Source organism: Hemicordylus capensis, chromosome 2, assembly GCF_027244095.1.
Source record: "Hemicordylus capensis ecotype Gifberg chromosome 2, rHemCap1.1.pri, whole genome shotgun sequence".
NCBI classification, from domain to species: domain Eukaryota; kingdom Metazoa; phylum Chordata; class Lepidosauria; order Squamata; family Cordylidae; genus Hemicordylus; species Hemicordylus capensis.
Window position 1 is genome coordinate 181,957,365 of NC_069658.1, and position 17,068 is coordinate 181,974,432.

The window sequence follows — 17,068 nt, forward strand, 5'->3', positions numbered from 1 at the left end:
TTTACTCAGATGTAAGCTGCACTCTGTTTAATGGGATTGGAGCCCATTTAGCTTCAATCTACAGGTGAAACTCGGAAAATTAGAATATCGTGCAAAAGTCCATTAATTTCAGTAATGCAAATTAAAAGGTGAAACTGATATATGAGACAGACGCATTACATGCAAAGCGAGATAAGTCAAGCCTTAATTTGTTATAATTGTGATGATCATGGCATACAGCTCATGAAAACCCCAAATCCACAATCCCAGAAAATTAGAATATTACATGGAACCAAGAAGACAAGGATTGTAGAATAGAACAATATCGGACCTCTGAAAAGTATACAGTGTACTGTGCTTGACTGGCCAGCAAACTCGCCTGACCTGACCCATAGAGAATCTATGGGGCATTGCCAAGAGAAGGATGAGAGACATGAGACCAAACAATGCAGAAGAGCTGAAGGCCGCTAATGAAGCATCCTGGTCTTCCATAATACCTCATCAGTGCCACAGGCTGATAACATCCATGCCACGCCGCATTGAGGCAGTAATTGCTGTAAAAGGGGCCCAAACCAAGTACTGACTACATATGCATGCTTATACTTTTCAGAGGTCCAATATTGTTCTATTCTTCAATCCTTGTCTTCTTGGTTCCATGTAATATTCTAATTTTCTGAGATTGTGGATTTGGGGTTTTCATGAGCTGTACGCCATGATCATCACAATTATAACAAATTAAGGCTTGACTTATCTCGCTTTGCATGTAATGCGTCTGTCTCATATATCAGTTTCACCTTTTAATTTGCATTACTGAAATTAATGGACTTTTGCACGATATTCTAATTTTCTGAGTTTCACCTGTATTTTTGCTAAAAGGTAGGTAATTAACCAACTAGATGACTCCTTGATTGTTTGGCCCAACTTCTGGGCCACTTTCATTTGGCAATAGAGTGTGGGATTGTCAAAGTTTGCACATAAGTTCCAAGCACAATCTTACTCACCATACAGTGTGCGGGTGCAGGCTTCTGTACTAGTTAGTGCTTACTCTTTGTACAAATGCTGAGCAGGGACTTCATGTGATTTGACAGTGCCACCTACTGGCCATCTCTTGCATTATAAGAACCTTTCCCTTTTTGTTACCAGTAGGGATGTGCAAAAAATTTCGGGCACAGATCGATCTGTGCCCGAAACGAGCAATTTCGGGTGATTCGGGTCCGAACCGAATCACCCCGATGTCCCCCGATATTTTTTGTGGCTGAGCTGAATCACCCCTGATTCATGCCTGAAAAAGTTGGGTGATTCGGGATGACGTATCTTTGAATTTCCCGCCTTTTTGCCTCCATTGATTTGAATGCAAAAAGGTCTGATGTGACATCAACTCGAATTTTGGGTCCCAGGGGGAAAATAGTAGGGTGGGGTGGTAGTGCCTAATGGATGGAGGCTACCACCCAAATTTCAGGGGAAATGGGCAAAGGGCTGATTTGGGGGGAATTTTTGAAGTTTTCGTGTCCTTGGGGCAGTTCAGGGGCATAGTGTGGGATCTGGGCAAAAAGAGTGGGGTGGGGTAGTAGTGCCTAATGGGTGGAGGCTACCACCCCAATTTCAGAGTGATTGGGCAGAGGGCTGATTTTGGGGGAATTGTTGAAGTTTACGCGTCTTTAAGGTTTTTCCCGATAGAGAAGCATTGAGGTGTCAGCAAATGTATAGCTTCACGCGGGGGGCAAAGGGGTGGCCTAGAGCAGTGTGGGGTTGGTGGTAGTGCCAGGTAGGGTCAAGGAAACTACCTGGGTTTTTTCAAAGGATTTGGGCAGAGGGCTGATTTTTGGGGAATTGTTAAAGTTTACGTGTCTTTAAGGTTTTTCCCCATAGAGAAGCATTGAGGTGTCAGCAAATGTATAGGTATTCTGAGTGTGGATTCTATGATAGCTAATGAGATTTTCAATGAAACACCATGAATCCACTCTAATTTGCTATCATTGAATCCACACTCAGAATACCTCTGAAACAACAGAACCCTGTACCCCATGGGTTAGAAACCCATGGGGGTGGTTGGCACCCTATGTGCACTACACTACCACTCGCTCTGGGCCACCCCAGCACCCCCAAGTGCACTTATGGGGCTGCTGAAAGCTCCATGCATACCCTATGAGGAAAAACCTTAAAGACGTGTAAAATTTAACAATTCCCCAAAAATCAGCCCTCTGCCCAAATCCTTTGAAAAAATTCAGGTAGCTTCCTTGACCCTACCTGGCACTACCACCAACCCCACACTGCTCTAGGCCACCCCCTTTGCCCCCCATGTGAAGCTATACATTTGCTGACAACTCAATGCTTCTCTATGGGGAAAAACCTTAAAGACGCGTAAACTTCAACAATTCCCCCAAAATCAGCCCTATGCCCAATCACTCTGAAATTGGGGTGGTAGCCTCCACCCATTAGGCACTACCACCCCACCCCACTCTTTTTGCCCAGATCCCACACTATGCCCCAGATCTGCCCCAAAGGCACTAAAACTTCAAAAATTCCCCCAAAATCAGCCCTTAGCCCAATTCCCCTGAAATTTGGGTGGTAGCCTCCAAACATTGGGCACTACCACCCTACCCCACTATTTTGCCCCTGGGACCCGTTTTTCTTACCCAAATCGATTCAGATTTAATCCGAATCCGAACCAAATCAGGGGTGATTTGGGTAGCCCAGATTCGGGCACAGAACAGAACGGGGGTGATTCGGTTTGGGTCCTGAACCGAATCACCGAAAACCTGAATTGCACACCCCTAGTTACCAGTTCTGTGACAGTTGGGGAAAGGGGTGAGTTCTTCTTGGAATGCAAGAACTGGCCAGCAGGTTGTGCTGAGAAAACCACTCAAGGTCCCTGCATGGCATGATGGGCGCATTTCATTTAAATGAACTGGAGGAGCATAACAGGTCTGCAGTGTATCCCACTCAATCCCTGGGGGGGCCTAACATCTGTTGTATGAGGTGGCCACCTCCCTTGGGCTCAAGGTAAAGGCTGCTTTTGCCTGTGCTCTTTCATAACATGGGGATGGGCCAAAGATGCAGTTGTTTAGCACTAGTACTGCAGCCCACCTGCAGCATTAGCACAGGCAAGATGATCATCCCCTAGAATCAGTCTCAGAATGCTGATGCAAGAGGGGCTCTTAGGACACACGTGGAAGTGTTTTCAAAAAGTTTTCCGTAAAATTGGTCAGGCTTCCTTTTCTAGGAAATTCTCCTGGACTTGGCACTTCGCCATCCTTCACAGAAATTCCCCACTTTCTTTCACTTTGCAGCAGCCTCTGCAAAAATCTTCCTTATGGAAATTCACTGGTCTTACCAGAATTCTTTTTGACTTCCCCCAGAGTTTCTCAGATGCCCTTCTCTCACTCTGGGATTTGCCTAAGGCAAAATTTCAGTTGCAACTCTGGTGAGGAAGCAGCAATTTGGACACAGACAGGCAAAAGAAGAACAGCACACTGTGGGGAAAGGAGTCTAGGGAACCACATTCAGCAACTCACCTTTAAAGATGATGTCAGCCTGGGCTGACTGGCTGCCGTACATGTTGTGTGCTAGACATCGGTACGTTCCATTATGGGACTTTTCCGCTGATTCTATTGTTAAAGTCTTATTGCTGTCTGAGAACACCACCTTCAAACTCGAAGGGACTTCCCATTCAAACTCTGGAAGGGGGCTGCCTTCTCCATGACACTCCACCTCGATTTTCTCACCAGCTCTGTACTCCATGTAACCTATTGAGATGCTGACATTGTAAGGCTTGACTGCAATAAGAAGAGAAAGAGTTAATATGTTGCCTCCGGATCCTTGCATTTGCATGCAGAATACAGGCATGTCTGTAATCATGACTTACAGCACTCCAAGAAAAAAGGACCTCATGGTTATAGTCTGGAGACATTATTCAGACATTGAGACCATTCACATGATCATTTGGGGGATGCATTGCGGGGTGGGGGCTCCTATCCTGGTCTTGGCAGAGCCCCCATTTGGCTCTGTGAGCCCAGCACACACATGATGACGGCAGCCATGAGCTTGAAAGATGGAAGGTGCTCTGCCCTCTGATTGCCACAAGGAGGCAGAAGGTGGGGCCAGCCCTATTCAAACCATTTTGAGCAAAGGATAGATTAGAGTGTGCTGAGCAGAGCAATACATTTAGAGATCACAGCCTCTGTAGCCTCAGCCTCTGTTACAAACATGGCAGTTGGCTGCCACGAACACCAAGAAACACTGAATGCTCACACACAATCAAAACTCCAAGGTAGAGGGACTCCTATTCCTGTCCTAGATCAGTTAAGGGCTAGGCAGAAGATCTGGGTTACTCTAGTTTTCAGGATCTAGGCCTGGGAACTTCCCATGGGTTCTCATGAACATGAATCCCTGCATATGCTGCCCTCTCCCCACTTTTTCATGGATGTGTGTACAAGCCTACTTGCACATGTTTTTGTGTGAATGATTGTACCTGTTTTCATTTTAAAATTGAGCCTGGGTACTACAGGCCCCTCAAATGCATGGCACAGATAGGAAGTGTACTGGTGCACCTGTGTTCAACATAATGTATGAATAACTGTACCTGGGTACACTGTGTAAGAATCTATATATTTAATCCTCCTGGGTGTGCCTTTAGAATGTGCATCCTGGTGCCCAGCTGATTGGCTGGGCGGCTGAGGCGCCTGATAGGCTGAGGCACTCCCAGAAGATTCATTGCCACCGCTGCCGCGGGCCCAGCCGCGGAGGCCGCTGCACTTGCAGAACCACCAGCCCCAAAAAGTGCACAGATGCTCTGTGTGGGGTCGGCTGGTACTGAACATAATGTATGAATTGGGCTATTGTATGGGGGCTGAGAACAGTTTGATAAAACCACTGCTACCTCAATCACTAGAGAAGCAAGCCAATGTCTGGAAGTCTCAACACAGTAAAAACCGTAACAATGGTGAGAGATGGTGCAAGACCCCCATAAAACAGTAAGCAAAAACCCTTTCACCCAATGGTACCAGAAGCAAACACTGCCACACTACAGTGTCAACTATATGCTTCCCAAGAGACCTGGTTATGCTGCAAGGACTCTGCCGACAGAAGGCCACCCCCGTTTTCACTTGACCTTGCTGATCTCCAGAAGAACCAAGCTGATGGGTTCCCTGCTTGGTCAGTGCCCCCAACTGCTCAGCTCAGTTAAACAAAATAAGGGGCAAAGAAGGCCTGGCTGTATGAATGAAGACAGACCACGGTTTCATTGAGAGCTGAAGATTGTATCCGAAAGCCATCCTTGCACATGTTTCCCACTATTGTCTCTCATCAAACAGATTTTGCAGGGAGGAGGAGAGGTACTCCATCTTCCCCATCTATATTTGGGGCTCAAAGACCAAGGGAAAGTGTGGGTGCATGGAGGGCAAGTGGTAAGTGGGCACAGTTAGTGACACTGCACAACATTATTACTGATTACATGGCATGCCTGTTAAGGCATCAGACTTAGGTTCCAATTTCTCAGTTTTGTGGAGTTTGAGCCAAAATTAGATAGCCTCAACTCTGTTCTTAAACCAGCAGACTTTCTTGACCATAAAATAAAAAGATTGCTTTTCATGGATGGAAAACAGAAGCCAGAAGAGACTACTCTCAGAAACAGCCAAAGGAACCTGAACTCTAGTTTTATAGCCACTGGAAAGAAGGAGATCCATCACTGCAAACACTTGAAAAGGTCAACCAACAATACCTGTGACTGGCAGGAACTTCTAATTGGCATACAGAATTTACATCTGCAGTTAGTTATAAAATACACCTAATTTACATCTTTTGTCTTGTTGCAGTTTCCCTTGACTGTAGCATTGGATCTGAACTCACCAACCGTCTTTAGTGATTGGTTGCTGGAGGCCTTTTCAAAGAGCTGCCCTTCGGGCCTCAGATCCAAGGCTGCCTGGCAGCTGAATTCCTTCCCATAGTCAGATAGCTGAGCAGTTATGCTGTGGGTCGCCACAACATCACCAGCTTCCGGGGCAGAGTGTTCCTTAAATGCCTCCTGGTGCAGTTTCATCTCTCCTTTCAGGAAGGTCACAGTGAGGTTCCGTCTGGGGGCAACATTGGTAACCCGACATGTCAAGTTATATTCCTTGCCCACCTCCATCTCTGGCAATGGATCCAACACTATTTGCTCTGGAGATCCTGGAACAATGTAAAAAGTAATACATTTTGATTGGTTAATAATATATTTAAGTAGTGAAGAAAGAACAAAAAAATGAACTCTCTGAGGTGGGTCTCACGATCAAGGAGACCCGCCTTGAGAAGGTTAGCAGCTCTCCTTGCACATGAGCAGTCAGTCTGCAGTGGCCGCCCACATGACTGCTGGCTCTCTCACGGAGCCGGCAGGGGCTGGGGAGTTCAGGGCCATGTGGCCTCCAGAAGTTCCAGCATGCCCTGTGCAAGCACGCAGGGCATGCTGGAGAGACCCCCGAGCCGGGATGCTGCTTTTGAGCCTCCTGGTCGGGGGTCTACTCATGAGTTGCCATGCCGCAGCAGCACACGGTTGAAAAAACTGGGTTTGCAGAGCAGTCGTTCCACAAACCTGGTTTTAGCACCGGGCTACTTAAGCGGGTGACCCGCTTAGGAACCACCAGGCTCGCAGCTGAGCCCAGTGGTTCTCACGAGGGGAGAAAATCAGGCTAGCCTCCGCTAGCCCGAATTTCTCCCATTGTGTTAATAGCCTCCTTGTCTGTCTTTCTTAGGAAACGCTGGGAATAATTATTTTTGGCTCGACCTGGAGATAGCCAGGGATTTAACCTGGGAGTTATTTGCACATGGCTTCATGCTTCGGGGTAAATGTTGGAGGAAGCCACTTCGAACTACACTCACAGCACTGAGGGAAGCAGCCCCTCCCCTCTGCTCTCGGGTTTTGTTTTGAAACAAGTTCACATGGCACACGTCCATGTTTTCCTTCTAGCCAATGGGATTGGGGGAAGAGCTTCCTATAGAATGATATCTGCATTTCTAAAGAGAGCATCCCTCTTATCATGCTAATGATTCTCCATCAGTGCCTCTCCCTATTTGCTCTGGTGTTTTCAGAAAAAAGTAGCTTAAAACCAGCATTTTAAAAACCCAGAAATACAACAAGTTAAGCTAGAATTTGTATCACAAAGCTCAACTTGTGTGTGGAGTGGGTCTAAGAATCTCAAAGGGTCTTTGGGGTAGGTTTGGCTGGTGTGTGAACGCACACACTCTCTTCTGAAGTAGATTCGGGATAGGAGCCCCATGTGTAAAGCCTCCTAGGAAATACTGGATGCAGAGCAGATGCTTCACCACCAAGCGACAGTGTAAAAGGTGAACAACTGGCATTAACATAACTGATCTCCAGGGACACATCCTCACTCACTCACCAGCTTGTGAAACATTGGTCATTTTTCAAGGTGGAGGATTTTTTAATTAAATTCTTTCCTGGGTGAGAGCTTTGCAACAGTATGGTATGAGGTTTCAGGTAACTCTTTCAAAGTGGCAAAGATGAGAAAGGCCAGCCCCTTGCCTAGCTGAAAATGCCACCATGAAATCTGATTTTAAAATGTGTTTGTTTTTTTCCAAATGGACAGTTTCGCCAATTGAAAGAGCTGGGATTGGGTGGCACTGTTTTACAGTGGTTCTGTTCCTATCTCTCTGGTAGATTCCAGATGGTATCGCTTTGAGACTGCTCCTCTGCAAAACAAGAACTAGAGTATGGAATTCCACAAAGCTCCATACTGTCTCCAGTGCTCTTTAACATCTACATGAAACCACTGGGAGAGATCGTCAGGAGGTTTGGTGTAGGGGTGTGCATGAACCAAGAGGTTCGGCTTGAATTTGAATCAAATTCAAATTCAAATTGAATTTGAATCAAATTCAAGCCAAATCATGTGCTGCCGAACCAGTTCAGTCGAACCGACAGGCCAGTCCGGTCTAGTTGACTGGACTGGATCAGCGGCCAATACTTCTAAAGGGGAATCTGGTTGTGATTCCCCTTTACAAGTAAAGGGGTGAGGTCCTGGCTCCTGTGAAGGGGCAGCCGGGGGGGCAGCAAGAGAGCTAGATTAAGGGTCTTCTTACTGCCCAGCATGGCTTCCGCCACTCCCCTCCTGAGCACAGCCCATATCCAAAGCACATGCCCCCCTCCGTATTTTACCTAGCTGCCCATGCGGTGGCAGCAGTGGCTCGGTTCTGGCCTCCACACATGTACGGAGGCTGGAACCAAGCCGCTGCCACACAGATAGCTTGGTAAAGGACAGCCAGGCGTGCATGTTTTGGATATGGACTGCGCCGGAGAGCAAGCGCCAGTGCCAGCAGACGTGCTGGGCAGTAAGAAGACCTTTAATCTACCTCACTTGCTGCCATCCCCACTGCTTGTTTGTCACTGAACTGATCTGCCTGAACCAGGTTTGGTTCAGTTCCATCGTGGACCAAGCCACCCCTGGTTCAGTCCACAATCAAGCCGCCGAACTGGCCCAGTTCGAGGCGAATTGGTTCAGTGCCAAACCGTTCATGCACACCCCTAGTTTGGTGCAGGATGTTATCAATATGCTGAAGACACCCAAATCTATTTCTCCATATCGACCTCATCAGGCAATGGTATAACTGTGTCTGCCTGGAGGCAGTAATGCCTGCCTGGAAACAGTAATGGGCTGGATGAGGTTGAATCCAAATAAGACAGAGGTGCTGACTGGGGGTGGGTCAGGACCCAAGGGATGGTTTAGATCTGCCTGTTCTGGATGGGGTTACATTCCCCCTGAAAGATCAGGTACATGGTTTGGGAGTGCTCCTAGATCCAGAACTCTCTCTGGTTTCTCAGGTTGAGGTAGTAGCCAGAAGCCATTTTTATGAACTCCAGCTGATACATAATAAGCCACACCCATTTCTAGAGGTAAATGACCTTAAAACAGCAGTGCATATGCTAGTAACCACCAGGTTCAAAGACTATAATGCGCTCTACGTGGGGCTGCCTTTGTACATATTCCAGAAACTACAATTGGTACAGAATGTGGCAGACAGACTGGGCTCTGGGACAACACGAAGGAACCACATAACACCAACTTTAAAAGAACTGCACTGGCTGCCAATATGTTTCTAACCGAAATACAGAGTGCTGGTTATGGCCTATAAAGCCTTTAATGGCTTGGGTCTAGTGTACTTAAGAGAGCACTTTGTTTGTCATGAACCCAGCTGCCTATTAAGATAGAAACACAGGAAGCTGCCTTATACCGAGTCAGACCCTTGGTTATCCAGTTCAGTATTGTCTACACAGACTGGCAGCAGCTTCTCCAAGGTTGCAGGCAGGAGTCTCTCTCAGCTCTATCTTGGAGATGCTGCCAGGGAGGGAACTTGGAGCCTTCTGCATGCAAGCAGGCAGGTGCTTTTCCCAGAGTGGCCCCATCCCCTAAGGGGAATATCTTACAGTGCTCCCACATGTAGTCTTCCATTCAAATGCAAGCAGGGCGGACTCTGCTTAGCAAAGGAGACAATTCATGCTTGCCTCCACAAGACCAGATCATCTGGGGAGGTCCAGGTACAGTTGCCACCATCTCGTCAGGTGGCGACTCGGGATGGGCCTTCTCTGTGGTTACACTGGGCTTTGGAATATGCTCCCTGTCAAAATAAGAGCATCTCCATCTCTGATGGCTTTTAGACAGACCCTCAAATGCACCTGTTTTTCTCAGGCTTTTAACTGATATTAATTTTAAACTGTTTAATGTTTTTATCCTATGAAATTGTTTTAACTTTTTATTTTGTGAAATTGTTTTAATTGTTTTCACTCTTTAAAATCTTTTACTCACAAGCTTTAAATTGTGTACACCATCTAGAGAGATATAAATTGAATGAATGAATGAATGGGCAGGTCCTCACCCAGCCCCAGCAGGGCTCTTTCCTGTACTTCAAAGCCCGCACTCTTTTTCATTTATCTGAACTGACATGTCATGGGCAGGGCGGTTGGCATGCCACAGTTCTTTGGGAGTGCAGGAAACCTGCCATTATGGTGGCCAAGTTATGCTTGAAGATAAAATAGGCAATGCCTGCTGAAATTGTAGAAGTCAGAAAAATGAGTTAGATTTTTTGAAGGTGAGGGACTTTGGTACTCTACATTCAGAACCACCCCATTAATGAGGCAAGGCAGGGCAGTCACTTCAAGTGGTGGATTAGTGGCGGACTGGCCTCCTCCACAGATTTGTCCCCACCTCCTGCTGATTCACCCCACCTGGACCAATTGCTACCCCCAACCCATTTTTTCTTGTGAATTGAAGTCAATGAACAGCACTTTTATCCGAGATCTCTTGAAAGGTTTAAACAAATAGTTGTCCCAGAAAAAGGCCTTTGGCTGAAACATGTTGGGCTCATTGAATGGTTACAATCATATTGAGATATGATCTCTTCCTGATGGTGCATTGTGGATGCTTTCTGGTCCCTCCCCCACCTGTGTTTTCCTGCCACAGCAACCAGCAGGTAAGCAGGGGGGCGGGCGGGGTCACTTTGCTTCCGAGGGCTTGCAAAAGCCAGATTGGAAGCTCCTGTGGCAATACTGCTGACGAACTCCCTCCTCACATGGTGCCCTTGCAGAACCTTGCAAGGGTCAGATTGCAAAGCCTTTGCAAAGGTGCCATGATGTGAGGAAGGGCTGCAGGCAACCTTTTCTCTTTGTGCCATGCTTTTGCAACGGTCAGACTGGGAGATTCCACAAGGGCTCCACCTGAAGAGGGAAGGTTGCCAGCAGCCCCCACCTCACGTGCTGCTTGAGCTTCTCCTTCTGCATTGCCGTCTCTCTTGTTTGCATCATTCGTCTATTGATCTCCCACACACACACACACCAGACCTCGCTCCCTTTGCTTCTGGTGCACTGAAAATGGTAGTTCCCAGCCTTGGTTCCAGCAGTGGGGCCCAGATGGTGCTTGCTCACTGCAATCAGTAAAGTGCAAAGCAAGAGAGGGGCGGGCAGGCAGGCAAAACAGAAGAGACTGCTTGCTGGCAGCATCTGTGGCTGATGGCAGAGGCTTCCACCTGCCACATATCTTCACACCCAGGCCCCCTTGCAAGCCTTAAAAGGTGGTCAGGGCATCAAAAAGAGGCTGTCAGCAAGCAGCCTCCTCTCCTACCCTGTGCCATAAGAACATAAGACCAGCCCTGCTGAATCAGGCCCAAGACCTCTCTAGTCCAGCATCCTTTTCCACACAGCAGCCTACTAGATGCCTCTGGGAAGCCCACAGGCTAGCGCTGAGGGCATGCCCTCTCTTCTGCCAGCACTGCTCCCCTGCAACTGGTAGCTTGGCTCTGAGGCTGGAGGTGACCTAAACCCCTCAGACTAGTAGACATTGATAGAGCTGCCCTCCATGAATTTATCTCAACCCTTCTTAAAGCCATCCAGGCAACAGCTAGGGCTGGACATCTTGCTTAAATGCTTCAGGGGATGTGATGGGGCGGGGGGTGAGGTTAAGCAGCATTTTGTGCATCACTTCAGGCACCAAAATGTATTGGGCTGCTCCTGCCTGCATAATGCAGAACCAGGATGACGTTTAAAATGGTGAAATAGTAAAAAATGTGAAATAGTAAAAATGGCAAAATAGATTATGCAAAACAAAGATAGAGGGGAAATCTGACCTGCACAATTTATGCAGGTTGCAGAAGTTGTCTTTTCCGAGTCCAGAGTCTCTATTACCTTGGTTTAGAATTTCAATTTTTAAAAATGCAATCTACAGTCTTGCTTCTGAGTGCAAAACTAGTCAAGCAATGAGGGGAGAGATGGTCTTGTGGTAACAAGCATGAATTGTCCCCTGTGCTAAGCAGGCTCCTCCACCCTGTGTTGCATTTAAATAGGAGACTACATGTGTGCACTGTAAAATATTCCCCTTAGGGGATGAGGCCATTCTGGGAAGAGCACGTGCATGCTTGGTTCCCAGTTCCCTCTCTGGCATCTCCAAGATAGGGCTGAGAGAGACTCCTGCCAGTAACCATGGAGAAGCCACGGAGGCGCTTCACATGATCGGTGTGAAGCGCTGGAGGGGGTTCTGCAGGGAGAGCGGACTTAGCCCGCTCTCTCCACAGACGAGCAGCCGCTCGTAGCTGGGCGGCCATATTGGCCACCCACATCACTGCCGGCTCCATCACGGAGCTGACAGGGGCAGTGGGGATTGGAGGCCATGCTGCCCCAAAAAGTTCCACGATGCCCCACGCGAGCGTGGAGGGCATCCTGGAGAGACCTCCAAACCTGGCAGGTTGCTTGCAGCCTCCTGGCGGGGGTCTCCTCATGTGTCGCCATGGCGCAGAGCCGCGCCATGGCAGCACATGATCAGAAAACCTGGGTTAGTGGAGCGCTCGCTCTGGTAACCTGGGCTGGGCTAAGGGGAGATCACTTTGGCGGGCTAGCCACCAGAGAACCACCAGGCTCACCCTCAAGCCCACTGGTTCCCACGATCGGGAAAAACTGGACTGGGCTTCTTTAACCCGGTTTCTCCCCATCATGAGAATAGCCTCACTGTCAGCCTGTGAGGGCAATACTCAGCTAGGTGGACCTATGATCTGACTCAGTATATGGCAGCTTCCTATGTTCCTGTGAGAATTAGGTTAAGGTAGCACCCCTACATTTTCATCTGTGCACAGCCCAAGAGACAAATCAGGGCTGGAAGGCCACATAGGGAGCAGGGCTGGAAGGCCACATAGGGAGACTTTCTTCATGGTTGTTGCTGAGTTGTCAAATTCTTTCCCTCACCAAAGCCAGGATCTGGACATGGACCACAAACCATTTCTATTTGGGCTGACCATTTAGATAATAAGAGCTAAAGTGGGCCAGAAATGGACATCTTGATATTCATTCATTTTCACAAATGCTTGTATTTTAATACATTGCTAGCCACCCTGAGCCTTTTGGATAGGACAGGAAATAAATCCCTATCAAGAAGAGGCCACAAACGGTAGACTAGGGTTGCTGCTAAACCTCTGCATCATACTTACATTTTTAAATCGCACATTAGGAGGTTGATGCATCCTTCAGTGGGGCAGGGAGGGCACAGAAGGCTGGGGAAGGGCCATAATAATTCAGTGGCAGAGCACCTGCTTTGCGTGGAAGAGGTCCCAGGTGAAATGTACATCCCTGATATCACTAGTCTATTTTATTTCTTTCTCATCCTTTACTTCTCAGCACAGCTTACAAAATGAAACAATCACAGTGCAAGAATTTCAAAAATACATTTAAAATACAGTGTCTGAAACAGTAGAAAGCAGCCCCCCAAATCAAGAACATTAAGAGGAGGTTATAAACAAGGAGTTAGAATCAAAAGGCCTGATAGATAAAGAGGTCTTGGCCTGGTTCTGAGAAGACAAAAGAGTTGGCAGCAGACAGGCGAGCCTTTCCAGGGAGAGAGGTCCTAGGAGGGGCTGCTCTATCAAGGGGTCCCAGCTATGGGGGATGCGGGGGGCGGGGACTCTGCCCGATGCCCTGGAGAGTTGCTGCCAGTCAGAACAGACAGTCCTGGCCTAGATGGGCCAAGGGTCACTCGGACTCCGTAGGAAGCAGGTTTTAGTTCCGCTTCCTGAGCCAGGCACTCCCTTTCCTGATCCCCAGCTGAATAAGGGGAGCATCTCCATCTCCCACTGGGTAATCTCCATGCTGCTTCTTCAAGGCAAATTTACCCCCCAAATCCCAAAGTCCTTCATGAAAGGTCCTGACGCAGCCCAGCATGTGACTTACGGTAAACGGTAAGGGTTGCACTTTGAAGGGTTGTCGTCTCATTGCAACGAGCGTAGCATTTTGGAGTGGAGTCCCACTCGCTGACATTTACAAGTTGAAAAGCGGCCCAAGTGGTCCCATTTCCCTTGCTCTCCGTCGTCTCCTTGGTCTCGAGGCCAATTTTTGTGAGATCCTTGCAGCTGGCACTGCAGTTAAACACAATGGAGCCTCCATATGCCACTGCAGCTCTTTCTGGCTGTATTCTCACCAAGGCTCCTTCTTGAGCTCCTGAAAACACAGAAAAGAGAAAAGGTCGAGAGAGAAAAGAGATAAGGCATGGGGAGTGCAGATGACGGCAGGCAATCTACATTCTCCATGCTCTGTACATAATAAGGACATGGGGGATGTACATTATAAAATCCACATTAAAAAATGTCAGGTCTTTAGCCCAGCTAGCTGGCCAACTTCTTTTGTGAGGCAGATTTCAATTAGTAGTTCTGGCTGACATTTCTTAAGTGGTGTCCCAACCGATTCTCATCCTGGATGACAAGTCCTGATGGATTTAGTAAGAAGCAGGCAGACTGCATCTCACAGAAGGGACTGGAGGTGACATCAGCTTCCTCTTCCTCTTCCTCCCACCTATTCTAGAGGCCTCTGTGTAAAGAATTATCTGTTTGGGAAGGAGCTACTGGTGAGGTGATTTGTACTTAGTCACATTTCTATCATTTTATACTGAGTCACATTTCTGACTTTTTGCCAATGGAGTGCTATAGCACAGCACACAGCCTCCCAAAGCCACCTATTTCTCATTGCTTCACTGTCCTCTGAGAACTCTGAAATTTGGCACACAGACAGTAGACAATGGCAGAATCCTGTGTATTGAATTTCAAGTAAATTAATCAATCTGTTTATTTTTAATGATTTTTAAAAAGATTAAGCCAAAAGCACACTAACATCCGAGAAGTGTGGCAAAAAATAACTTCACATCTAAGAATCACTGAAGTTTTTAAAAAGCATTTTAAAAAATCATTGCATAGACCAATTTACTTGAAATTCAATACACAGAGTCCTGCCTTCTTCCATTACACATGTGCCCAATTTTCAAAGCTCTCTAACAGCAATTACCACATTCTGATTTTTTTTCTCTTTTCCCCTTAGATAGCCATGCTTTTTGGTTTGAGAAGGCACTCTTGCATTACTGTGTTACTGCAAAAAGATTTCTGACTTTTCTTCCTCTTTCAATAGTGGAGGTGCACATGATCACCGTGCCAAACCAGAGAGAGATAAAACAGCTTAGACAACAGATATCACAGCTGAGACTATGCACAAATGCTGGAGTATATCACACAACCATTTTCAACACTCCAGCAAAGTGCAAGTTGCTTACATTACACATTAAGGGTCAGTCATCATAATAAAAAATAAAAATGAATAATGCCCCTGACTGTATGAGCCGCACCAAACTGAAAGTGCTGTGAATACCTCCCTTGTATAAAATGCTATGAAGCAGGAGTAAATTGCAATTTGGAAAACCGTCAAGCTTCTGTGAACCAGTCTTAAGCCTTCAAAAATTGAGTTTAGGCCCAAAGGGCACTGGTTGCAAAGTGTGTAATTCTGTGGCATTGGAAAGGTCGAGTTGGGCTGCAATTGAATGGCTCGTGACAGATTGTTCGTGGAACCATTTTAAGCACACAGACAGTGTAACCTATGAGCAAGAGCTCACAGCTCTCCTCCATGAATTTCAAGCCTCCAAAATATTCCATTAAGATTGCAGATGTTGCTGGGTTTGAGATGCGTGGGGGGGGACGGACATATGCCTTGTGGGAGCAGACCACACTGATGTATGGAAAAAAGCACCTGACAACTGGTCTATCCATCATTTGTATCATACTGTTATTTAATGATCAGGGCACTTTCCAGATTACATGCTACAACAGGGGTAAAATGCTTCAGCTTGGCAGGATCATATTAAAAATGATCCCCAGAAACTCAAACTCCTACAACGGAAAAATACAGCTATTTTTCTGCAACAGACTTGCAACGTTGTAACACTAGAACACAGAGATAAAATCCGAAATAAGGCATCAGAAATGTGAATGGTATCTTGCTGTCAGCACAGAGACTGCGGTGTTACGACACAGGAAATATGGACCACATTTAGGAGATCCGTAGTGACCCTGTCGTAGGGTTTAATCTGGAAAGTGCCCTGGTTGCAGGGATGTGCCCGGAACCATTCCAGAGGCCAGGGGCGTAGCTATAATTGAGCGAAAGGGTTCAAAGAACACGGGCCCCCAGCTCCTGAGGGCCCTCCAGCTCCACTTCTCCCTATTTTCTTCATTATCTCCCTCACTCTGGGGGGCCACCAGGGAGAGGGATGAACACGGGCCCCTCTCCCCTAGCTATGCCCCTGCCAGAGGCAGTGGGAGTGTTCCCTTAAGGGCGGGGGAGGGTGCATTTCCCCCACCGGCGCGCCATTGTATCAAAGCCCCTCGGGGCGGCAGTGTACCTCCCTGCTGCCCCGTTGCCATCCTCGACCGGAAGTGGCCAGAAGTACCAGGCGTATGTGTGCCCGGCGCGTGTGCACACACACCCAATGCTTCCTGCCACTTCCAGCCAAGGACGGCAACAGGGTAGCAGGGAGGTACGCTACCGCCCCGAGGGGCTTTGATACAACGGTGCACCAGTGGGGAAAATGCACCCTCCCCCGCCCTAAAGGGAACAACTCCATGGCCTTCGAAAGCCAAAACAGCCCTGATAGCTGAAATGTTTTGGAGGCCTCTAGAATGGCCTCCGAAACGTTTCGGGCACATCATAAGAACAGCCCTGCTGGATCAGGCCCAAGGCCCATCTAGTCCAGCATCCTCTTTCGCATAGTGGCCCACCAGATGCCCCTGAGAAGCCCACAGGCAGGAGTTGAGGGCATGCCCTCTCTCCTGCTGTTACTCCCCTGCAACTGGTACTCAGAGGCATCCTGCCTTTGAAGCTGGAGGTGGCCTATAGCCCTCCGACTAGTAGCCGTTGATAGACCTCTCCTCCATGAAGTTATCCAAACTGTTTTTATTAAGCCAAGAAGCCGTGGTGGGTTAGTCTGGGGAGATGTGTCTGGGAGAGCGAAAAACTGGGTACGGAGTGGGGGCGGCAATATCACAGGTAGCGGGCAGAGGGAGGTATGGCGGTGGGAGTTGGGCAGGCCGTTACAGGGGAAATCGGTCCAGGCAATTGAGGCCTGTTCCTTTTTCCGGCCCTTCTCCCAACCCTCTGACCCTAGGGAGCTCTGAGAACACTCCCTTGAGGATTAGGGTGCTGCTGCTGAATGCCAGATCAATTAATGCAAAAACTTCTCTCATCTACGATTTGATTGTGGATGAGCGTGCTGACCTGGTATGTGTGACGGAGACCTGGTTGGATGCACTGGGCGGG

General features: G+C 47.8%; 1 protein-coding gene across 2 annotated transcripts in view; it reads right to left on the reverse strand.

The window, feature by feature from the left end:
- LOC128342182 (intercellular adhesion molecule 1-like) overlaps positions 1–17,068 on the reverse strand; it is a 34,232-nt gene that overhangs the window by 6,078 nt on the left and 11,086 nt on the right. The window contains exons 2-4 of one of the 2 annotated variants that reach the window (XM_053289197.1): positions 13,670–13,936; positions 5,827–6,144; positions 3,495–3,725 (exon numbers count right to left, since the gene is read on the reverse strand). In XM_053289197.1, the coding sequence (XP_053145172.1) occupies positions 3,495–3,725; positions 5,827–6,144; positions 13,670–13,936 (816 nt within the window). Of the gene's footprint in view, positions 1–3,494; positions 3,756–5,826; positions 6,145–13,669; positions 13,937–17,068 lie in introns of both variants that reach the window. The other variant, XM_053289196.1, reaches the window with a different exon arrangement.